Consider the following 25838-nt stretch of genomic DNA (forward strand, 5'->3'; position numbering starts at 1 on the left):
GAAAGACGCCCCAGCGTCAAATGCTGAGGAGCTTGATGATGCCTGGAGCTGGTCCTGCATGGACCAACCCACCTCCAGAACTGGCACAGCAATACTCGTACACTGCTGTGTGCCCAAGCCAATAAAGCCTGCTCTGCCACATGGTGTTTGCCTGGACTGCGGCACTTAGGAACACCAAATGGACTGAGAACCTAAGCTGGTCAGTGTGCCTGGTCCTGCAGAGGGCTGCAAATTCACCCAGCCCCTGCTGGCTTTAGTGCATGGGAAGCCGTCCATCTTTACTCAGCACATTCTCCTGCATTGATACTAGCAGCTCTCTACCTCTTTCCTTGTTAGGCAAGGTTTTTAATAGCTTAGTGTGTTTTTGATCTTAGGTTTTGGCCTTGGGAAAAAGAGGCCTGGCTGGCAGCACAGAAATAGATTAATAGTTCACGAACTGTTCTCTTAATGGCTTTTGGAATTGCTTCCAGAGATGCTTCATTTCTGTCGTGGTTCATAGCCTCCTTGCTTTCTATTACAGCCTCCTTTCATGTGGGTCCCTTCAGCCAGACAGAAGAGTATCAATTAACTGTGATACACTCACTATTAACAGCAAATTATACAAATATCTCTTTCATTATCCATATGCACTATTAGTATTAGGGCATGTCTACACATGGGAACTATTATGGAATTAGGTAGGTGTGAATTTGTAGCTTTTTCACACAAGTCCCTGAATAAGATCTCACTGCTATACAAAGTGCACATCTCTAAGAGTGAATTAAGCAGAACCTCACCAGAATGATCAGTCTAAGTTAAAAAGTGTCTACAGAAGGAGCTGCTGCTACATCAGTCAAAATCCAGGTGCTATAGTTCAGCCAAATATAAAGAATGTGCCATTAGAAACACTGGCAGAACTTAGCAGTGATGAAGATGTGAAAAGCACTTCGTTACAAAGTGTGTGGAACTGATTTGCAAGTAGTCCTACATGCAACGATCACTATCATTTCTGCTGAACTGTATACTACAGTTCAGCAATCTGAACCTAAATTTAAAAAACCAAAAAGACAAATCAAACTAAGACACACCCTCTTGCCTTTTGTTCAGTTTCTAAGGTGAACTGTTAAGGTCAGAAAATAAAGAGCATGCCTTTGTGACTTGAACAACAGAGAAAATTTTGGTGCTCAAAACTACCTGTTTTGGTCTCAAGCCAAGTTGCCTCCTAAATACTATACAGTTAAGAAGTACAGTCATGCTCATAATAGTACTTTTAACAGCTCATAATAGTATTTTAAGCATCACAATAAAGCCCTACTGAACATGAATCATTTTAAACCTCTTTTACATGAAGAAAGCAATACACACAGAAGTCGAAAGGATTTTCCATTCTTGCATTTAGGAGATTCAGAAATGGGTATTGCATATAAAGCTTATTATCCTTGATCCCCGAGGGAAAAGGGAGGAATATATTTGCATCACACTCCTTTTTCTGGCCTCCAAAACTGCTTGCACTCTCCATTATTATTGGCATACTAAAGAAACTTGATATATTGCTGACAAGCATTTCTCCAGCAAAACCAGACCACCAATGCTAGTTGTAAATACATGCGTTATTACGGCTTCTAAAAGAGAAAGCTCCTCCGCTTCTGCCACTGCTTCCCAAACCTCTGTAGAACTATAGCAATTTATGTCAGTGGGATATCTGCCATACATAATTTTATTTGCTAAAAAGCACTGCTCTAGAGATGTTGAGCGATGGCGCGGGGGCCATTAGCAGCAGTGCCGGTAATGCACGGGGTGCCGTCCAGCCCTGCGGGGCTCCCTGCCTGGCACGCAGCGCTGCACCAACGGCTCGGAGAGGTATTTCTCCACAGGAGTTCTCACTGTTAGCACACAGGACTGGTAACAGCAAGGAAGGTAGTCTGAAACAGTTGATCGAGCTACTGGTGACTGACCATAAAGTAATTTAGAGCAAAAAAGCTCTGAAATAATAGCACAGCATTAACTGCAGTAACCTTTTTGTAGAGACAAGCTTTTAGAAAGAATGCACTTAACTGAGGGCAAATTACTACCACCTACACATGGCAATTTCAGGTATATTCACTTCCTTGTTTGCCTCTCTCCCATCTGTTTCCTCTGGTTTTGAATGTCCACATCAAAAGTACATGTGTTAATTTATCTTCTCCCGTCTTCTCTTTCCCTCCTCTCGCCACTTCCTGACAGATTTACCCGGGGCACAGAGAGTCTGCAGACACCTTCTCTTCAATGGACAGAATCCAGAGGGAATTCAGAATAAGAAAGGAAATAATTAGGAGTTTCACTCAGCCAGGAAGGATTCAAGTATACAGCAGCTGGAGGCAACTCTATGTTTTGACTAGGTTGTCAAAACGTTCAAGTGTACCTGCTCATTCAGTGTTTCCTTATCCCACACCCCTCTTCCCTCTCTCTGGGGATGCTATACAATATATACTTGTTAAATATTCATTATTTTTAGCAAATTTGATCTTTTTCAGCGATTTTTGAAACTTCACTTTCACTACTGGATCAAGTACTGCTTACAGATCTTACAGTGGTAATGTTACCAAGCTCCTTTCCTCCCTCAATCTTAATGAAAACCTAAAATACCAGGTTTACATAACATTTCACAAATTTTATTTATTTTTATATTTGGGAAACTTGCTCTATGAGATGCTGAAAGAAAAACACATAGCAAAGAAGTGCAGTAAGTTTAATTATTCTGCTGTACCAGAGCACACTCCAAATGTGTGGCAGGATTCTCACAAACAGAAATGGAAACCGAAGCTCTTCTGAGCCAAACATCAGAATCTAACACCTAAGAGGTACGGTGAGTATCTGCCACTACTCCAGTCTGCTGTGATATCAGTACTTACCATATAACTGGAAGTTGAATGTTTCTTGAGGAACTGAGTGAAAAGTACTGGAATACCTTTCCAAATGCAAAGACAAGCTTTAAACCTAGACAAATCCTAGACAAACAGACAAATCCTGCCTAACACAAGCTTCCGAAAAAGCCTTCAAAGGTACTTAGACTGTTTAAGCTGATTCCAAATGGCACAGCTACAGTGAAGTTGTCTGATACTTTATTGAGCCAGCACAGAGACCTCAAGGGCCAGAAGACTAAGCCGAAGAACAGCTTTGTGCAGGTCTGGCCCCAGGAAATGGACCCCCATGGCATGAGCTGAGTGACAATGCTATGAAGCCGGGTACAGGAACAGACGGCTGCAAGGTGACAGCAGCACCAAGAGCAGTTTTAAAACCATCAAGGAATCACCACCAAAATAAGCAGGGCCAAACAGACCTAAACCTGAGCTGCTGCTCTCCTCCCACAGTAAGACAGACTTTTACTAGAAGATGTTCTAAGGAATTTTGCTTCTGTGTCCAGGAGACTACAAAGTCCTAGCTAGTTTTAACAACTACACTTGTGTGGCTGTTATGGCTACTGATGGTTTACATTTTCTTCCAAGAGTAAGTCTTAATTTCAAAGCAGATCAAGATCCCTATGATGTAGCCATAACACAAAACGGAAACTCTGATTTCTTAGCTTGACATCAGTCAGAAGGAGCCAGGCCTACTCCAGCCTGGGCCCTACACAAAATTCACTTGAAGAACCACCTTCCCAGAGTCCCTGCAAAAACAAAAAAATTTTTCTTTTCAACAATCATGCCCTAAAGAAATCACTGTGGTAGCATCATTCAGTCTGAGTCAAGAGTGTTTAATGGCAATCCTCAAAAAGAACAATATAAAAATGAAGATGATCTACAAGCAACCATCTTGGGCATCATGAATGCAAAGACCTGAAGATCCAAGAAACCACTCTGAACTGCATTCTTATACTTTGTGGGTAGGCTTGCGGGCAGACCAAGAACCAGCCCTCAGAAAGCAATCACTGACCAAATAATCTGCATTCAGAAACAGATGTGTACAAAGAAGTCTGTTCAAACAACTACGGAAAACAGCACATCTAAATTACTGGAAGCTTCCAGTTTGATCCTGTGAGGACTAAGGATAATCAAAATTTAGCAGAGAATGCTAAGTACATGGACTATAAATACCTTCCCTTCTTCCATGCGTATTGTATAGCTGAGGGCATTGGAGGCAGATGTGCACTGAATTCCTGTCCATTGTCAATTTTGAGGAAGTATCAGAAATAATATTTTATCAAGGAGCTGTCGTTTTGGCTGCTGTATCAGCTGATAACCTTGAAGCAGCACCTTTCCCCACTGCCTCGCTGGCCACCTTCTGCCATGCCTGTGTGACTAAACTTCAGGTCCTCATTTACACCTTTGACTAGTCTTAGGAATTGTGTATTCCTTTAAATTTTAAGAGAGCAACAGAGCATGAGCAACATAGGGAGCGGTAAAAGAAAATGAGAAAACTCTGAGTTCATGCAGGACTTTCTCCACCTCAAGATACTGCTGCAGGGAGTACTGTATACATCTAGCGTGAAAATATGAATTCCAGTTAAGAAAATACTTATCCCAGAGACATTTCTGTCACGTCAAAAGATGTCAGATTGAGTCTACTTCGAGGCATACTGCATCAGATATCAAGGTCTTTCTCATTCAATTTAAAAATCAGAATATAGTAATCTGTTTCCTTCTCTCACCATTGTGGCGACATCTTGTAATTACTGCTAACTGATATAAAACATGCTCCTTCCTATTACTTTGATCTCTCCCTCTCAGACTTTTTCCGATTTACATTCAGACTGGATGTGCATTAGACACGTTCACAGCAATTAGTGCATCAGGTGCCCTGACTGGGGACTCTGAACCTCACCAGACATCCAGAAGTGCCAAGTGTAATGCTGCATTGTAAGTTAATATTTCTATGAAATGTAAATCTCATGTTTGCTTCTCAGTAAATTCCCACATCTAATTAATACTTGTCTAAGGTACATGCTATAACTGAGAATGTTCTTCAAGGCTACCTTCATAGTTCTCAATTGGAATGAGAAGTTAATTGCAATATCTTTAAGAGACACTAGAGGGAAGCCAAGACATCTCAAGAACCCTGAATAATACAGCTTGCAGTCCTAAACACAAAGATTAAAAAAAAAAAAAAAAGATCCTTAACGTGGCACAGAAAATACCAGTAATACTTACTGTATGTAAAGACGCCGAACAAGTTCTTAGTTTACGGAATTGCTTTGCTGTTTCTTTTTCATTGGCACTCTACATGCTGTTGAGCTCCAGGCTGTTCCCTCTGGGTGTTCCCTCGGCGATGCTGAGAGCCTGGGAGCTTTCACAGCTTCAAGACTTGACAGTAATCTCATGAAGTACTCAGAGAGTATGATAATTTGCAAATATACACTGTAAATATAGGTGATGAACATGTTTTCTTCCTTATTTGCTGTTTGTTACACAGTTGCTCTGGTAATTTCTACTCTGGGCATAATTTTTTTCTGTTATTTTTTTAAGCACCAGTCACACTGATGAGGCTCTTGGGATGTCTGGTTCATCCCTCTGTGTGTCCCTTCACCAGCATTACAAGGACTCACTTTCACCCAGAGTACAGAGGTAAGTCAGATGCAAATATGGTCAGAACAGCTGGTTTATATCCCTGCTCTGAGCTGCAGCTATCAGGCATGGGGCTTCTTGAGGGTACCCCAAAAAGCTCTGGTCATGTGATTGACTTCCTCTTAAACTTCCTTTTTCCCCTCTCCCAACTTCTTATACTGCCATCCACATTTGCTGCCAAACAAGTGGCTGTTTACCCCTTTTGCCATGGACTTCATATCCTCAATTTGGTGTTTACCATATGGGTGCCCTGGTACTTTCTACCCTGGCCATCAATTCTGCTAAACTAGTACCTTCCTCCCTTACCCTCCCTTAGCGTGCTGCTGGTTTCTCATCTTGCTGTCTTTTTGAAGCGACGCAAATCAGGGTTAACCATCGGCACACATACCTTAATATATCTGTTTATCTTCACTCCCCAGCAAGAGGGGTAACAAAACAAAAAAAAACATTTGATATACAAAATAAGCTGATGGTAACACAATGCCAAAAATAGCTTATTATGTTAAGTGCAAGGGAGAAAAGCCTTGATATAAAGCTTGATTGCAACGACATTTCAATTTACCAATTTAAATACAAGACTTGCATTAAAATATTTCTTGAGATACATCTCTTGCTAAGGTGATTTTTTTGAATTTATATACATGTATCCAGTTGTAACACTTGACAGTAGTCTCATGAAGCATTCAAAGACTATAACTCGATGACTACACACTGTATATATGAGTGGTTAATGTCTGTAGGAATTTTTCCTGCAAGGGTTTATAACATTATGTTGAGTACTAGCCTCAGACAGGTGACCAGCCACCTGATACAGTATAAGACCCCCAAGCCCTCCCAAAGTCCCACAGTCTACACCTCCAGTGCTCACTGGATCCAGATGGTGTTGCCTCTTTCTGGTCTGCGAGACTCCACTGTCAGTTCTCCAAAAGTGGAGAAAAACTGCTCCATTTCCTTCTGCAACATGTCATTCCTCTTCTCTGCATCTTCCTTGGCCCGTTCTGCATTACGCATTTTGATTTCTACCATCGTGAATTTCTTCCGCTCTTGGTCCAGCTCTTCATGCAGGGCCATCATTTCTGTCTCCAGGGTGAGATTTCTCTGCTCCAAGCTGCGAAAAGAGGAAATAAAAGCAGACAGCTCCTGAGCAGCACTCCTCACTCACTCAAGCAGAAATGCACACCACCAACTCACTCAGACATGTGCCTTTTCATTTACAAAGCTCAGATTGAAGCTATGGTTTGTAGGTACACCTCTCAAAAATTCATCAATGAACCATTCCCACAGGGCAATGTCCTCCATAGCTCATTTAGAAAATGCCCAATAACAGCCACTGGTAAGACGCATGGTAGCAAAGAGCTCCATCTATTTCTCCAGGAATAACCTAAGTAAGCCTTTTACTTCTGGAAGTGTTGACACCCAGCTCCTGCTGGCCACCCACCCTAGCAACCTTGTTGTGTGCAAGAAGACTCTGCACTATTCATAGACAACAACAGAGCTCTCTCTTGCCGCCTTTAACAGGTCTGAGCTGTGAAGGCGAGGCTCAAAGCCACAGTGCAGAGACAGGACTGTAAGCACAGGTAACTCCCAGATGCAGCACTTTCTCAAGAGGAACGAGGACTCTGGAAAGGAGTTCCAGCAGTCTCCTGATCTCAAAAACTACAGGTAGAATAAACCATGGCACTGCTTTCACTGAAAGGTGATGCCCAGTTGCCCTTCTCAGTCTCTGGAGAACAGGCATCGACACTGTGAGAGCCTCCTCAATTTGTTATGACTCCAAGGTTCTGGCTTTGTAGCTTTGGTTTTGCCACCAATGGGATAGTGTGTCACCAACATGGCAAGCAATTGTTCTAACACAAACCCCTTTGGATCACGATAGCTTTGTGAGATAGATGTTGGAGTATGTCAACTCCAGAAGATTGGAAAGTCAGTCACGAGCCCTCAGTGACTGCAGTTAGTACAGATCGCAAGTCACGAGAGGGAAAAATTACTGAATTTACTCAGCAAAAGGCAGTTAGATAGCAGAGCTAAACCACCTTACCTTTTAATCCTTGTCTCATACTCTAGTTTTTGCTTGGCCATCTCTTGCTTCAAGCTGGACACAAGGCTGTGCAGAGCGCTGTGATTGTTAGTGCTGTTGGCCACAAACGTTTCACTGTTATCACTGCTGCTGGTGGCTCGGCTGCTGTGGCCCCCCACGCTCCTTCTGTCACTTTTGTTCTCATAGTCACCCGTGTTAGAGAGGTCTTCATGTGGTGGTCCATCCAACACAGAGTCTTCAAAGTTACCTGCATAAAAGTCCTGCTCAGGGCAGGTGGTGGTGGATGAACGACAGGAGTTGGAGTTCTCAGGGAGGGATATTTCACAGGAGGACGTTGACCAGGTGGCACTATCCACGCTCTGTTTATCATCAGAGTTCACCATAGAGAACTGCTGTTGGACATTGTCATAGGTGGAAAGCCTGTTGTGCTGGCCTGACTCACTCACCGGTTCCTTCTGCTTGTTGTCCCTCATTGTGACGTAGCCATTGGGCACCCAGCCCGGGGTCCGGCTGTTGAGGGTGTTGCTGTGCCCGTCTGTGCTGGAAACACCCATCCGCACCGCTCCGTTCTGCACGCTCTGTGTGCCCATCTTAGTCACCGGTCCTTTCAGGGATGACGTTCTCCTGGTTTGCAGGGCACAGTTTGGTAAGGTCTGGCTCTTCTCAGCGCCCTCCACAGAACTGCTGAAGGACCCGTTGGTGACTATGCCACTGCCTTTATTAAAAGCAGGATTTTTTTTCACCATGAGCGGTGGGCTTCTGGTGACATCTGGTTTCTGGATGCTGTTCCTGGGGCTATTTGTCTTGCTGCCTGGCAGAGCAGCTGGAGATTCATTGTCCACGCTCCCCCTTTGGGGAGACTCGGGTTTGTCCCAAGAGCAGCGCCTCACTGGTGTCTCCTTGGTGTTGTTGTTTTCTTTGTTCTGCAGCTGCCCCACAACCACTTTCTTTGGCATTTCATTGTTGTTGTTGCATACCTCAGGTCCCATCTGAGGCTCTGCATCCCTGGGAAACAGGTCTTCATGTTTGCTAATCATCACTGACATGAGCTGCTGGACTACTACTGTACCTGAAACAAGACACCAAGCACGTGGGCATTAATGGCATGTTTTGTTCAGGGCATAAATATACTTTATGCCTCATGTTCCACTTAGTAAACATTCAGCTTATAAAAGCATTTACCCAATACATCCATCTGCATAACAGCCTGAACATTTAACACGCCTGAAGCACCTCTGGCTACTGGGCTGAATCAATATCACCTCTTCTTTCCATCAAACCAAGCCAGCAGAACTCACAGAACCCCTAAGAACAGGAACTTGTTTGCAAAGAAGCTATTACTGTGACAGTAACTGCACCCCAAGAAGATGACAGAAGGAGATAATGAGTAGCAAAGAATAATGTTACTGTAAGCGATGTGTTTCAACTCAGTGTGGTGATCAGTTCTAAAACCAAAGTCTTACTCTGGCAAAGCACTTGTATGTAGCAGTTTAACAGAACTGGGACAGGTGAGGGATTTGCACTGCTGCAACACAAATGCTGTAGTCTTTTGGAACAAAACAGGGCAGTAATGTGACATAATTAATTTAATGCGAATGCCTGTAACCACTCTGGTGAGACTATATGCAGCCAGGAAGCTGCGTCATGTTACAGGACAGCACGGAAATAATGCAGGACTACGGTTTACTACTTGCTGTAATAGATGGCTACCTTTCCTCCGAAAGAACGACCCCTTGGTGTGCACACCACTTGACTGCACTGTAATTTATACACTAGCATTTATAACTGTACTTGAGGTAACAAAGATGTGCAACTCCTTTTATATTAAGCAGACCCTCATTAAGGTTCCTTTCAGGAACAAGATCAAGGTAGTTCCAATAAAGATCCCATTTTTAAGCTCCCAGAGAGCTTTCAGAGGCACGCTGTGCTCTTCTGATCAGTCATTTCCCACCGGCTAATACTGTTTCACACAAATTCCTGGATCTTTATACCCCACCCTTTAAAATACAACTACTAAGAGTCAATTCAACATGAGTACTCGACAATATATTTTTGGTGTACTTGTTTGTTTGCTAAGGCAAAACTATACATTAGAACTATGCAGCAGGAAAATTTACCTAGTTAGTCCCATGGCATGTTTAGATGTATTCCTTCTGAGAACACTAATTGCATGCAGAATTTTACTACAAACATTGCACTGTACTCAGGTGACTTTTACCACTGTGTTTGACAGGAAAATGTTGGCCCATGATTGGAGTTCCGGCTAATCTCTCTTGAGCCAAACAAAAAGCAATGAAGAAGGGTGGCCAGGGGCACCAGGTGATGTACAGACTTTGTTAAAAGTTTCTATACATTTAACTACGTATAGCCCAATTACAAATCATCGTCTCATGTCAAATCTTAAATTTATGCTTAAAGAGAAGTCATGAATCTGTTTAATTAAACCTGTTTCTCATTAGTTAAAAAAATATATGTATTTCCTTTCAATGAGTGTCATATCCATGCTATTTCCTACAGTGGCCATCCTCGTTTTAGTGCTAGGCCTGTTCATAAGCAGGTTGGAATGCTGCTTTCAATAACTGGAAAAACATTATTTTCCCCTTTCAAACCAGTTTAAAAAAAATAAAAGTATTTCTTGCTCAAACTTTAAAAGAAGTCCAAACTTTAGGCAGTAGCCAGTTCTGGAAAAATATAAACCCATAAGACAGTATTTTATTTAGGAATGGCTAACTCCCCTCTCCCCATCTCAAATCTCCATTTGTCTCCCCCACCCCAGGTGAGCTGAAGATACATGGGATCCCATCAGTAACCAGCGTCCTGTGAGGTATCCTTCGGCTTCAATGGTATAAATCACCTCTGTGACACCTCTTCTCCAACTCTGATCTATTGAACCATGTGAAGTACTTTTTGTACTATTTAATGCAAAAGTGTTGGGGGCAAAAAAAGGGCCAGTTTGCTGCCTGAGCAAAAGAAACATTTACAGCACTTATCCACCAGGCAACTAAGCTCGACAGCAGTGCCAGGGTAAGGGTTTGTAGGTACAAACAAAGAGACAGGTGTAAAGTGAAGTGATAGGCAACATGAACACACACACACACAAAATTAACTGCCATGAGAGACACGACAAAACAGTCGAGGAGGAAGGAAACAAGACAAGAACAACTCTTGTGTATGTTTCTCAAAATACCACAGTGTGTAAAATGTGTACACATTAAACATAAAATGTTTACACAGTCGTGTAAAATGTGTAAACTAGGACCTCACTGACACAGTAAAGCTTGTCTGAGCACCCCCATATCAGATAATCATGGTGCATTTGAGACAAGGATGTACAGAAACCAGAAGGAAGCCACACATGCAGATTTAAGGGTATGTGAAGCCGCACAGGTTTGATGATACTCATGCACGGTCACAGAAAACATGCACATAAATTGGACACCGGCCCCTGCAAACCCTTTTGAGTCACCTGCATGATTGAACCATTCTCTGTGACAATGAGAATCCAGACATTGAAGTGGAGATGATGATTAAAAACCCTTTCCACTGCAGAAGGTTTTCTGGCTTGTCTGAGCTACTGTTTAGACAGCTAACCCTGGGTATTCACTGCTTTCATACATGATCTGGGAACACCATGTCCACAACACCATAGCAATTGTGTTGAGAGTTAAAAGAAGGAGGAGGAAACGTAAGACTTCAGAAAAACAAGTAAATGAACAAACGGTACAGGGAATTGTAATATCTAGGGAAGAGAAAAAGCATCAAACTCACAGAAAAATAATAAATCCATACATTCTCAAACTATGAACACTGCATTTTTGAGGTGTGGTATATTTTCAGTGCAGGGTCTATGTACAGCTACAGTTTCTGAGAAAGTTAAGTAAATCCTGCATATTAAGAAAAAAGTGCTTGGAGGGAGAAAGGGCATCATACTTTACAGAGAATTAAAGACAAAAAGCTTAAGCTGAGGAAGGAAATATAGGAGGAAACTGTCATGGCCATATTTTTGTCTTAATCACAGAAAAATGCTACAGCTGGGCATTGCTGTAAATAACAATGCAGCTGACAATTTGATCACTGTTGTGCAGGAAGGTACATAATGTACCTCTGCCTTGTGGGGTATTCTTACATGGGTCACTGCAGTATAGACCTCTACAAACTTTTTTCATCCTTAACAACCACATGTAAAATATTAACTGCACTCTGACCACATGTGCTGAATCAGAACATGTTATATTTGCAGCAAGTATTGAGAAGAGAAGTACATTTTTACTGAAGTTGCACAACCTCATGCAAAGTCTGTTGGCAACACTGCACATTCCAGTCACTTACGTAGTAACCTGCAAGGTTTAACCCAGCAGATAATTCAGGTTATAGAATTCTGTATCTATCAGATATATGGAACTTACTGCACATACTACATGGACCTGTATGCGCTGTTAATAAACCTAAAGACATTCCTTCTTTCTGTTCAAGTGATGTACAGTAAGCTCACCCTCCATGATAGTCAGAGGATCTTCCACTTTGGGGCGGAGGATGTTGGGGCCAAAAACGGTAGCCAGATTTTGCACGCTCATTTTGTTTACGCTTGAGTAAGACTGGACTTCATCAAGGAATCTGCGGGGAAGAAAAATGCCTTTAAGGAACATGTAAAAGGGAAGGAAAGAAAAGAAAAAAATAAAAGCCAAAGCACGTTTCGTAATATACTTCAAGTATGTCCTTCCAAATCCTCACGGACCATATTGAAAGCTCAAAGCTATTCTCAACTTCTTGGCCTCAAGAGGGCCAACCGTGTCCTGGGTGCATCAGGCACAGCATTGCCAGCCGGGCAGGGAGGTGATTGTCCCGCTCTGCTCTGCGCTGGAGCGGCCTCGCCTGGAGCACTGTGTGCAGTTCTGGGTGCCACAGGATAAAAAAAGATATTAAGCTACTGGAGAGTGTCCAGAAGAGGGCTACGAAGTTGGTGAAGGGTTTGGAGAGGAAGCCACATGAGGAGCGGCTGAAGTCACTTGGTTTGTTCAGCCTGGAGGAGACTGAGGGGACACCTCATCGCAGCTACAGCTTCCTCACAAGGGGAGGAGGATGGGCAGGTGCCAAACTCTTCTCTCTGGTGACCAATGACAGAACCCGAGGGAATGGCAGGGGAGGTTTAGGTTGGACATTAGGAAAAGGTTCTTCACCCAGAGGGTGGTGGAGCACTGGAACAGGCTCCCCAGGGAGGTGTCACGGCCCCAAGCCTGGCAGTGTTCAAGAAGAGACTGGACAATGCCCTCGGACACATGGTGTGAACTGTGGGGTTGTCATACGCAGGGACAGGAGTTGGGCTCGATGATCCTTGTGGGTCCCTCCGAATTCAGGACATTCTATGATTCTGATTCTTCAGATTGTCTTCAAAATTATATTAAGTTGGTGCAAAAGGAATTGTGGTTTTTGCATTGTTGAAATTTGCCATTGGATATTGGAATACATTCTTAAATAAATTTGGTTATGTTATACATCATTTTAATGCACTTTTCTCACTTCATGGGTTTTTTTTTACTGACTTATTACTTGCTATTTATTTTATATTTATTTTAGGCTATGGAAATAGTGTTAGACAAAAAGCAAATTGAGCAGTCTTCTTATTCAAGTTCAAAATGGGTCTCAAAGCAGTGGAGACAACTCACAACATCAACAATACATTTGGTCCAGGAATTGCTAACGAACGTACAGTGCAGTGGTGGTTCAAGAAGTTTCGCAAAGGAGACGAGAGCCTTGAAGATGAGGAGCGCAGTGGCTGGCCTACAGAAGGTGACAACGACCAATGGAGGGCAATCATCAAAGCTGATCCTCTTACAACTACGTGAGAAGTTGCCGAAGAACTCAACATTGACTGTTCTATGGTTGTTCGGCATTTGAAGCAAATTGGAAAGGTGAAAAAGCTCGATAAGTCAGTGCCTCATGAGCTGACCAAAAATAAAAAGAAAAACCATCATTTTGAAGTGTCCTCTTCTCTTGTTCTACACAACAATGAACCATTTCTTGATCAGATTGTGATGCGCAACGAAAAGTGGATTTTATACGAAAACTGGTAACAACCAGCTCAATGGCTGGACCAAGAAGAACCTCCAAAGCACTTCCCAAAGCCAAACTCGCACCAAAAAAATTCATGGTCACTGGTTGGTGGTCTGCAGCCGCTCTGATCCACCACAGCTTTCTGAATCCTGGCGAAACCGTCACATCTGAGAAGTCTGCTCAGCAAATTGATGAGATGCACTGAAAACTGCAATGCCTGCAGCCCACATTGGTCAACAGAAAGGGCCCGATTCTTCTTCACGACAACATCCCACCACACATCACAGAACTGACACTTCAAAAGTTGAACTAATTGGGCTACGAAGTTTTGCCTCATCTGCCATATTCACCTGACCTCTCACCAACCAACAACCACTTCTTCAAGCGTCTCAACAACTTGGCCTAGGGAAACACTTCCACAATCAGCAGGATGCAGAAAATGTTTTCCCAGAGTTCTTCAAGTCTGAAGCACAGAGTTTTATGCTACAGGAATAAACAAACTTATTTCTCGTTGGTAAAAATATGTTCTTGTAATGGTTCCTGTTTTGAGTAATAAAGATGTGTTTGAGCCTGGTTATTATGGTTCGAAATGTACAGTCCAAAACTGCAGTTACTTTTGCACCAACCTAATACATTGCTAATGAAATTTAAATCTCAATCTGGAATGACAAGATAACTCTGTTAAAGATGGTAATATTCATCAGCATAATTAATCAACTACTTGGCTCATAAAATATCCTCAAAATGCAAACTTTCAATTAAAAAGAAGTAGTTAGTTCTGTTTGTTTTGTGTGTGTGTGTATGTGTGTGTGTCTGTGTGTGTGTTTTGGTTTGGGGGTTTTTTTGGTTGTTTTGTTTTGGTTTTGAAGCTGGGAACTTCCTAGAAAACTCACAAATTGCAACTGTGTATGACATATTATTAAGATCTTAAATTTGTCCACAAAACTTATTCTGTATACTGCAAGACAAACACAGTTTTCAAGGATATCATGCTTCAGGAGTGCACAGCCAAGGCCAATAACTACAGTTAGAAATGGGAAAACCAAGGTCCTATAAAAAGGACAGAATATATTGACTTCTACCTTCTTCCATTTCTTGCCGAGTGCAGCCTGCTTATGAAAGGAAACACTTAAATGTGCCCCGTGATAGAGCAAGTTAGTCATTAGTCATGCAGTAAACCAGTATTTTTAGTGTATTTACTTAAGTTCACCGATCCTCTGATTTTTTGAATAATGCTTTTCCTTCAGGGCACATACACAGACAGATTTGTCTGTCAGTTCACAATTATAAATACCATTGTGATGTCCTTGCAAGAGCACTTACCTACAGATATATTTCAGCAGATTATAATTGACAGCTGGCAGACTCTTCACTTGTTTCACCAGTTCATTCAGGCCCTTTGGGTGGTTTAAGGAAAAAAAAAAAAAAAAAAAAAAGAGTGGAGAGACACCATTTCTAGGTATTTCACCAGAGATTCAAAAATTGACAGCAATTCCAACTACAAGACAATAAACACATCACTTAAATTGCAGCATTAAATGCTCTATATAAGTTACCATCAGGAACAACCTGTAGAACCTATTTGGATGGGGAAAGCTGTATTCAGCTAACAAAGATTAGCTCTGGATAAAAATAAACAAATAACTTGGTTTCATCCTGTCTTTCCCTTCTCTTTCCCTCTTTTTTTTTTGACCAGCAGCTCTGTTCCTCCTGCTGATAATAAGGCTGAGGCTTCCAGGAACATTTCTGCTTTGAACTAATTGGAATTTTCATATGAGACACTCCTTGAGTATTTTACTTAGTTCCCCTACATGCTAGATGCATATCAATAAAAAGTTATTTCAGTTTGTGCCCACCCTGGGAATGGGACAAGCAGGATACTACACACTATCTTCTGTACCCTGTGGAAACAGCCCCTGGCTACACACCTTACCAACAAGCAACTTCAGATTCTTTTCCAGTATGAGGTTTGGGTACTTTGCCAGCATCGGTGAGGTTTTGATTACAGTATGTTACAAAAACAAATGCAAATTTCGTTGGGTGGATCAAAATAGTGCACAAGTTTGCTGGTTGTGGGCTTAGAAAGGAAACAAGATGCACAGCTCTCTGCCTTAAGAGTGACTGCACTTTTAATTTCTGCATGGGCAAAGATCAACTGAAAGTCTAGGCAGACAGCCTTACAGCAGGACTGCTAAACCACCATAAAGTGGATTAAAGTCACTCACCATCAATAGTACTAATTTTTCAGAAACTGCCAGCACTCATTCCAGCACCAAAAGGCCATTGAAATTTGAATCTTGCATTCAAAATGAATTTAATAAAGTGCTTTGTGGCACAGTTGCAGAAGAACTACATAAACACACTCTGGACTACACCAATATAAAAGACAAAAAAATTAATCCAAAAATATCATTGCAAGTATAGCTGCATGACGACTAACTGCAGAGCTCTCAGGTGGCTTTATGTTGAAGCTGTTAATGATTAGGGATGTATTCAACATGCACAAGCAAATACCTGCAGCTTCAGCTCTGAGGATCCCCTACCATGACTTGTGCAAAGAGCAGCTTAAATTAAACCAGCTGAACAGCCCAATCCCACTTTTCCAAGCAGCTGACATAGACTTGCGAAGGCCAGTAAAGAAACGAGTCTCATTTCAGTGGGTGTCAGAGATCGTGACCATGGAAGACAGTTTGCCACAGATCTACCCACCCGCCCCCAACTCCATCAGACGGGAACAACTTCCACCGCTGGGGTTGGCAGTCATCAACTGAAGGCTCAGAAAGAGACAGTCTGTTAGAAAAGAGGGTTTCCTACTCAATTCATTAGAAGATTAGGTAAGAGAGGTTCCAGTTCTAGCAGGATTTGAAATGTCGAAAAGGAATTAAACAGAAATAACCACATGAGAAAGTTAGAGTAGACTGAAATCAACAGAATGAGCCTGTTTGTGTTTACTTTGAAAACAAAAATATCAGGGTTTACCTCATCACCCATAAGCACACAGAACAATGTAAAACCAAGCTCGGTTCTGATGAAGAAAACTCGGTTTCTTGTGTCTTCTGACTAATATACAGTAGGGCCATGCCCACTGCAGGGCACATACTGCCAGTCAAAACTCTTATTTTGCTGATCTATATTATGCGGACTTAAGATTGAGTTTGAAAGGTGGCCTGCTTCCAGAGATCTTTCTGAGACCTCATTCAACAATAGGCAATGAATGGAGAGTCCTTTGGCCTTCAATCAGAAATCAGTAAAAGCTGGCATGCTATGACACTTAGAAGAAAATGATCCTTGATTTAATGGCAAGAGTTGGGCAGCACTAATAAGACCCTTCCTTTTACAGTGCAGAATGATAATCCATGAAAATACAAGTCTCTTCCATGCAAAATGGAAGCTATTGACTACAATAATGTTTATTTGAACTAGATTCGGTGATGTGCAATGTCATAAAGTGCCTTTATCTAGGCTTCCAAATGACCTAGGTGGAAAATTTTTCATATAAAACCAGCCTCGATTAATAGATGCACATCTTAAATTAGCATAGTTAATTACCAGCTTCTCTCCTCCTCAAAATCAGAACAGGTTATAACATGACAGCGTTTTATTTCGTCTTACTCAAGTTGCCAACTCACCGTTTCTTCCTCCTTGCTGAGCATTTTGGCACAGGAAAGAAAATCATCGTATTTTGCATACGGTATGACTGGTTCTGGGAGTTCCCTTAGGTACAGCTTAAGCAGTGATGCCACTGTGTGCACATCTGTATTGCTGTTGGGTTGGAACACAAAAAGTCGTTACTGTGAATCAGGATAATACTGTGCGATTGACAGGCTAAAAACTGCCACTTTTTCGTTGTCACTCCAGATTTTACTCTTCAGCAGTATATACATTCAATCAATTTAATCATATCTAGTATGTGGTGTTTTGTTTTTCTGATAAAGAACTTAGGATACCTGCAAGCAAGGGTCTGTCAACTCTGCTGATTTATTACTATAAATAAATACACATAGAGCCCCTATTTGCACGCACAGGTATTGAGAAGATCCTGGCTCTGACTGACAGGCATCTCACATCGGGCACACAACAGTCATCTTTAACTGATGCTTTTCATTTTCACCTAACCCAGAAACCAGCAATCATATTTACACAGCGGGATTATTCTCCTACCAGAGATGGTCTCAGCTACCAAAACATCCCCGGCATGTCTGAATTCCACTGTATCACTATCTCCTCTGGTATCAGTATTAAGCAAGCAGGTCTTAACAGAGACCATATATGCCAGACGTTTAGTTGAAACTTCCCCAACTGGATTAGTTTTCCCTGGCATGCATCTTTTTCCTGCAGGCTCGCACAAAATTACTATTGTGCCTTTTAGCTGGAGTGTTACCCCAAAAACCTGGATGTACTTTACACAGAGAAGCGTAAATCCATGAGAAACGAGTTCTAGCTCTATCCTGTACCAAGTAAGCTAAGGCATTGCAAGTCACCCAACTCAGAAAACGTCTGAGTGCTGGCACAACAGGCAGCATCACAGGGCTGACAGTCAAAGACCTCATACGACGTATGCTTCCGCATAATTACATTTGCAGAAACTTAGGATTTTTTTTTATACAGCTAGTAGGAGCCTAGGCTGTTTATCAGGCATGTAAGAAGATGGGGAGAAAGAACAAAATCTCAAGTTCTGAGTGTGCAATAAAACTTGCTTAAATGTTTCTGAGGTGTGTGAAGTTACACTGTGGTAACTGAGGAGTACTTCTGTGAAAAGAAAGGAATAGAAACAGACAAAAACTACAAGTTAGCATGAAGCAGTCTCTCTTGTGTTAACTTCTGAGTCCATCTCTGGGTTTAGCTAACCAGACATTTCTTCAAATCCTTCCTTACTGGAATGTTTTACATGCTTTCCGTGGTTCTGATAGAGTTGCACTTCAAGCTGATGTCCTTCCCTCTGACTTCTGAAAAATCTAAAAACCAGATACTAAATGATGCTGATTTCAATCACAGGAAACAGAAAATGCACAGACATTCCTACAATGTTCATTACTGTGTATTTTCTTTGTAAGTCTTCACACTTGGAAAAGTTTTTAAATGCACAGTCTCTCAAAGGAAACCACTGGTAGTTGATGCACTTTAGCTTTGCTAGGGGTATGTTAATAATTATTTCAGAATGATCTCTTAAAACAATAATGGCTTTTACTAAGTTAAATCTTAACAAGAATGATGGGAACAACCTTAGATTAATGTGGTCTGGTATAAGCAATCTAGTTCAAAACAGGAGAAATGATGAAGCACTTTTTATACAATATTTAAAGGTCAACCACCACCATGCTTGTCAAAATAAACTCCCAGAAAACTTTTTTTACCATAAATAATTCCCAGCCAAAATTCAAACGTGTTAATTATTTATTATTATTGAAACACTGAAACTCCCCAGGCACTGCTGAAGAACTGAACCACGTCTTTCCAGAGACTACCGGCATAAAACGAGAGATGCCTTTCCAAAATACAAGATTCAAATAGGCTGAATGGGAGGAATTACTGAATAACAATTAAAACCTTGTGCACAGGTCTCCCAGTGAAGGGATTAAGCAATATCACCTTCCCTTCTTTCTACTGCCAGGATCATGCTTTGTGCAGTACATAAGAATAATTTCGCACTGGTCCCCTGGTGTGAGGTGGAATACTTGCTCCTTGAGGGCACAGCAGATGGACAATAAAAAGGCTCGAGAAGAAAAAAAAAAAGCCCTGAAAACGGGTTAAAACTTATAAACTTCATCCTTTCCATGCGAAATACTGACAGGAGTAGCACTGCGAAGGCTTGAGTGCTAAAACTGTGGCTCTGCCAAGGAGGAACTGAGAGAGAAATGGGAAAGCAGGATGCTGAGGAGCAAGTAAACAATAAAAAGTCTTGTATTCTCAAACTAACCCCCTGAAGTACGTGCTGCACATGGGTCTAACAGAAAGGTGCTTTCTGAGCTGGGGTTAGAAACCCAGCTCCCCGTCAGTACATGGGGACACATTTGCGATTCCTAAAATTTATACTACTTTAAATTTCCTTTTTTTTTTTCTGCTGGCCAAATACCGCAGACGGCCACAAGATGGTGTGAATGCAAAAGAACATTTTGGAAATTTTGGTTTGATGCCTTTTTATTTTTTTTCCTCAACTGTACTGGAACACTGCTTGGGACTTTATCTATATAGAAATCACCATACATAGTTTGGCAGCATAAACATACATACATACACATACTGCCTGCAAAGCTCTTTAGAACAATTGGAAATTTTTATTCTATTAGTAACTGTTAGACAAAGGCTAGAATCTTTCTTCTTTCAGTGTCAATATGGGTATAAAAATACAACAATATTTTTATAATAATCTAACTAGAATAGTTTCATGTAATCCAACACCTGTTTAGATCCTGCAGTCTACTATTTTTGTTTCCACCTTTTGTTTTAAACTACAGAGGAAAACTTAACAATGGCAGATTCCAGTTTTAATCCACCTGAATTTCAGGCATTTCAACCCACAGATACCATTAAGCTCATTTCAGACACAGAGGAGAGCTGTGCGTTTCAAAGGAGTGCTGAACTGCAAGTGCTCTTGAGGATCAGGAAACATTTATTTCCCTTTACAGTCTGTAGTGCTGTATCCACATTTTAAGTCAACCAGCAGCGTTTATATATCTGCCTTGAGGGCATTTGTGTAATGTGTAATTTGTAATACACGCATCTTTTCAGGGCCGGTAGAGGATCTTTTCCTGGACTTTTTCCAGCTACAACTTACCAGTTTAAGAAAATAAATAAAAAATTATTTCTCTGTTCAAACTTGGCCTTATGTTCTACGACCTAATATTATGGCTACAGAAACTTAATGATTAAACCTATCTTGATATTTCTTTTGCTATCTGACAGTGTAATATCAAAGTGTTGCATGATTACACATCCATAATTAACATGATTAAAAGTATTCATTAACAGGCATTAAAAAAAGAGTACTTCAATTTCAGCAGAAAATCCTCTTATCTAAATTGGAACAACCCGCATCAATTGAGGCGGACTTTCTCCAAATGCACAAGGAATAATTACAAGCTTGAAAAAGGAATGAGAAAGCATGAAGCAGAAAACTGAACACAACACACAAAGCACCATCAAGCCGAGAAACAGTCTATTCCGGTATGTTGTGCTGGAAAGTCTGAGAAACATTACTTACCTCACTTAAACATTAATACTGCTTTTGGTTTCCAAAAGAGCATCCCCCACACAACGGCATTACAAATGCAAATGCACCACAGCCTCTCCTTAGTCATCAGACTACAAGTATTCAAAGCCCCATTCATCTGAGCCTTGTCATTAATATCCCTCGCGGCATTGCTGTTTTGACAGCACTTTCCTTTGTGAGCCCACAGCCACTGTGGAAGTGGCTGTCAGGCCGATTACACCGCCTGGAGTTTTTCACTCTCTCTACCATAAAAAAAAATTACGCCCAGCAAGTCTGGCAGGTCGCCAGAAATCCACACATAACCCTCACACTTGGACAAGAGGACGGTGTGTTCAGAGAGTCAGCACTTCAGAGCACAAAGCCAACCAGCTCCTCAGCAGCTCTCAGACAGGAAACATATACAGGGCAAGGTCACATTACAAAAAGATTAACGCTGTGCCAAAAATAGCTCCAGACCACGATGACACATAAACAGTTTGCATAAAGAACAAACAGGAGGGAACAACAAGCTGTGAGGCTATAATTCAATTTAGGAGTCCTGGTAATAAAACAAAGAGAACAATGCAGTTCAAACAGTCTGTGTATCAGTACCTCGTGGAATTACTAGAATTACAGCTCCCTCATCTCAGTCCTGGAAACACAGAGTCTCTCTCATCAACTTATCCTGTACCCACTACAACGTTTGGTGACTGTGTCCCCGCTTAGCTGCATTCGAGTCTTCTAGAGCAGCTCACTCAGACCAGTGAAGATGTTTTCCTGACACAGGAGAATGAGTTCTGAACTGGCGGCCCAGCACGTACCTTCGCTGCCAGTCTCCAGAGAGCTTAAGTGAGATGCTAGAGCCAGAGATAAACCAGTGGTGAAATACTGAGCAAGCACCATCGAGTGAATATTCCAAATGTGCTAACTAGGTATAGAGAGAATCAAAGTTTTGATACTGCTGGGAAGCCAGCACCCAGCGGCTGGGAGGGCGAAGCTTGCATTCACTAACACTACAGTGAACCAGGACTGGTCCAACTGATTTTGGGAGTGAGGCATTGGCCCAGAAATTCAAAGGTCATGTCAAATGCATAAAATAAGTGGTTCTACGTCCTATGTGATTTTTGTTGCCCTGTGCAGGGATCTTCAAATCATTACTCTCTACATAATGTTCCTATATATCGTATATCTAGTACAAGCAGTACTGTGCATAAGCTGAGTACCAGCTGATATTTTGCCTACATGTGAAACATGTATGAAAGCCTTTACCAATTTAAGCCCTGAGCTGTCTGTCTGCTCCTCCTTGCTGCTGCAAGAGCCTGGCTCTATTTTGAGTCAACACCGATCTCGAATCTCATTTTTCTATTTAGACAGAGGAAAAACCCAAACACATATTCTGCTCCTTTGTCCTTGTGCTCATGGTTTTTAGAATCCATGCTACCTTCCAAGAACCCATTTGTGGGGGAAGCACCACAGGGAATGCTGAAGACTGACAGACTCTGTTTCCAAGTCAGACATCCACTTTATATAACAGCAGCCAATTAATTCAGGTAAGAGATTGATACATTAAAAGCAGCAATGAAGACAGCAATTCAGGACAGACAAATGAAAAGACAAACTCTACAGAAGGACGTTAAAAATTACTTAAGCAATATAGATCATTAAAGAGAGACCCAAGTGCTTTCAGGTAAAGTGGGCATAGGCCTAAGAGAGAGATGGGTTCCCATCAGGAAACAAATCAACCAGCTCCAATGAATATGTTGCTAAACTATTTTATCATTTGATAGGTTGTACAGAAAGGCTGTTAAGTTTCTGCGAAAGTTTTGCAGGGATTGCAAGTACATATAAAACATGAAAGCCACCACAAATAAACTATCTGTTCTTGCTTACTGGAAGATTAAGCCTCAAATCCTGCAAGTCCTGTGTAAGGATGCTTTAAAAACACGCTCTCAGACCTTCCACATACTAATAAAATGTCATCCTTTCTTAAAGGTGATCATGGCCATCTAAGAAGTCATTTGTCACTGGCAAGTGAAATATATGGCTGCTTAAAAAAAACCCCAAAACCCAAACAAAACCAAAACAACAAAAACAAACAAAACACAGCACGCAAACAAAAAAACCCCACAAATAACAAACACAGCTGACACACCAACTCCATTTCTGAAACTGAAATTCATGCGAAGCTTCTACAAATGTTCATTCACCGCCAGCAGCTAAAACCACGCTCTCCTACAGCAGGACACCAATTAAACTGATTTAATGACCCTTGCATCATGCTAGAAATGTGTCTCTTACCGTGGATTTAATTGTTCAACTAGATCTTTTAAGTTGTGCCATATGCAGGTTTATTTCTGCTAGCTGGTTAGAAAGAGGGCTGGAATTAGAAAGGACATGGAAGTGGCTCCAGAGGCATAACTGAGCAGCAGATTGTAAGGATCAGGGAAGGAAGCCTGCAACAGGCAGAAACGAACCGGAATTTTCTCAGGCCTAAGGCCATTTATGTTTGGCAAAAACCAGCCTTCCAGTAAAGACTTAATTTTGCATACAAATGTTTTGTTTAGGGATTACAACACTCTCCCACTAGGAAGGGAAGAAAAACACTTCCTTTTGGGGAACTATCTGCTTCTAAACAAAGCAAATCTTACGTACAGGCTTATATTTGGAAATAAAACCATTATTTTCATAACCAGTGATTTCCATGTCAATGTCTAGTTATGGTCTGTACAGTGCCAGTGTGGACTATAGCCCCATCAAGACAGCTCTGTTTTCTTGCATTGACCAAAATTTAAAAGCATTCTTTATCTCTGGAGGAGAATGAGAGTTGTACATATGGTCCTTCTCACCTTGAGGACATTACATTAGTACCATCCTCATCATTGTCCTATTTTGCTTTGACAGTCCCAGTGATTAAATGAACATACCCAGTTCTATATTCTGGGTTATTTGGCTCCAGCATATAATATTTAACATTTGCTGGCTATCACATACTGCCACTTAAATATCGTTTTCTCAGCTGACTGCAATGGTGACTAAAGCAGTAATATTTTGCGCTACAAGGTACTGCATACTTCTTTAGAGGAATTCAGACCCATGAGAGACTGTAAAAGGAGTTTTGTTTTGCTAAATATGCATTTATGTGTTTCCTTCTCTCTTGTGCATGCACACAAATGCAGGTAGGTGAGCTATGTGATTTCAAACTCTTCTGAACTACTGGACTATACATCAATGATGACATTTATGAAAATCCAAACCGCATACGTAGATCAATTACATAAGTATTAATATCTGTTTCAGTGATATGTCGAATATTTTTTCTCACTGAGAAATCTTAACTCTCATGTCATCTGGTAATTATTGTGATGAACACTAAATGGAAAGAGGTAATCTAAAAAGATAAATCAAATTTTGTACCCCTTCTAGATAAAAATGGTAAAACAAACCCTTTTGTTATTTTCCTTGTGTGGTACCATAGTCACTGTGCTAATTTTACAGAACAAATAGTCATAATCACTTAGTATCATTACAAATGTATGATGTGTAAAGCAGCTGAGGGACTCTAAATTTAAAATATAAGCCACGCAAGCAAAGAGAAGCACCTACTCTAAGGCAAGCAAAATGGATTCCCGGGAGGGGACAATTTTACAGAGGTGAAGCTGTGCTGGAAATATCAAAGCTATTTCAAATAGTATCAAGCATGAGTGATTGCCTAATTGCACTGTTAGTTCCTTAAAGCAGATTTCACAGTATGTGCAGATAGGTGCAGAGGAAACTAAGTATTTATTGATTTTTTGTTTTCTACTGACATATAATTTTCAGTATGTTTTTTTTTAATTCACACAAAAGGCGTCAGCATTTATCAGTTGTACCTCCCCTTTCCAAGACTGCAAATAATGCTGATGTTCCAGTTTTCATGCTATGGGGGCTGGGATGTTGGATGTTTCAGATCAGATATGGGATTTTCTCATTCAGTGAGTTTGAGACATTTCCACTACTCACTCCATTCTCATACACATAGCTCACAATTCCTCAGCAACATCTTATCCAACTAGAAGATCAGGATCAAATTAATACATTAAAGTTTTTGACATTCTCCAACTTGTCCTGGATTCACTCTGCATTTTTATAACTGACTTCGGTATCAGAACATCCAGCTGCTAACTCACGTGAGAGCTGCCATTTGTCAAACATGTTTTATGTTTCTAAAGTTATGCATTTTACTGAATTAGCTAAGAAAGCATGAAGAGAAGAATGACTAATGATAATTTAATTTCTCACACCAATGTATATGCAAGCCTACACACACATTACAAAGCATCTTCACCTATTCTGTATTCTTTGACTCACGTGTGCTTACATGCAGAAAAAAATGGCAGTATGAAAAATGGCAGACTCCTCAAACATCAGCTCTTTGTGCTTGTTCCAACACTGGTGACAGCAGTGAGTCTTTGTCCAGCTAGAGCTGGTGACCCGGCACCACCGCAGCAGTGTGACCTGGATTCCATTGTGTTTTGTGCCCCATCAACAAAATCACCAGCTCAGCTCTAACTACAAAAATCTGATTATTGATGTATGAGAAGGGATGAAATGTAAATTAATAAACAGAAGCTAGGTAGATTTTCCACTACTGGGATTTTGACTAATAATAACAACACATAATTACACATTAAACACAGTGGATCTGAAGTTTATGAGAGGGAGTAAGCATGGACTCCTAATGTATATATATTTTTTTTTCTCTACAGCAACTTTTCATATTGTGGCCATTTCCCAAGAGCTCAACTTGCCATAGAGGTTGCATCAAACCTGAAGACCATGCTACTGTTAAGCACAATGAGAAGTTGCCTCAAAACAAGATAATCACATCAACACACTATAAACATTGTGAAATGAGGTTCACTTCTGAAGTTTACAGGTGAAACAAAACGTTGGAGGAAGTACATGCCCAACAGAAACGATGGCAGAGATCGGAACAGAATTTAAGTCTGTCTGACTTCTGGACCATTGACACAGCTAAATCACACATCTCCAAACTCAAAAT

General features: G+C 41.1%; 1 protein-coding gene across 4 annotated transcripts in view; it reads right to left on the minus strand.

The window, feature by feature from the left end:
• Positions 1-729: 729 nt before the first annotated feature.
• ARHGAP24 (Rho GTPase activating protein 24) overlaps positions 730-25838 on the minus strand; it is a 213248-nt gene continuing 188139 nt past the window's right edge. For 3 of the 4 annotated variants that reach the window (XM_065633401.1, XM_065633403.1, XM_065633402.1), the window contains 5 exons: positions 17238-17370; positions 14932-15005; positions 12050-12171; positions 7558-8626; positions 2989-6627 (listed from right to left, as the gene is read on the minus strand). In XM_065633401.1, the coding sequence (XP_065489473.1) occupies positions 6384-6627; positions 7558-8626; positions 12050-12171; positions 14932-15005; positions 17238-17370 (1642 nt within the window). In that variant the 3' untranslated portion in view covers positions 2989-6383. Of the gene's footprint in view, positions 2240-2988; positions 6628-7557; positions 8627-12049; positions 12172-14931; positions 15006-17237; positions 17371-25838 lie in introns of those variants that run through there. The other variant, XR_010606098.1, reaches the window with a different exon arrangement.

This window comes from Caloenas nicobarica, chromosome 4 (genome assembly GCF_036013445.1).
Source record: "Caloenas nicobarica isolate bCalNic1 chromosome 4, bCalNic1.hap1, whole genome shotgun sequence".
NCBI classification, from domain to species: Eukaryota; Metazoa; Chordata; class Aves; order Columbiformes; family Columbidae; genus Caloenas; species Caloenas nicobarica.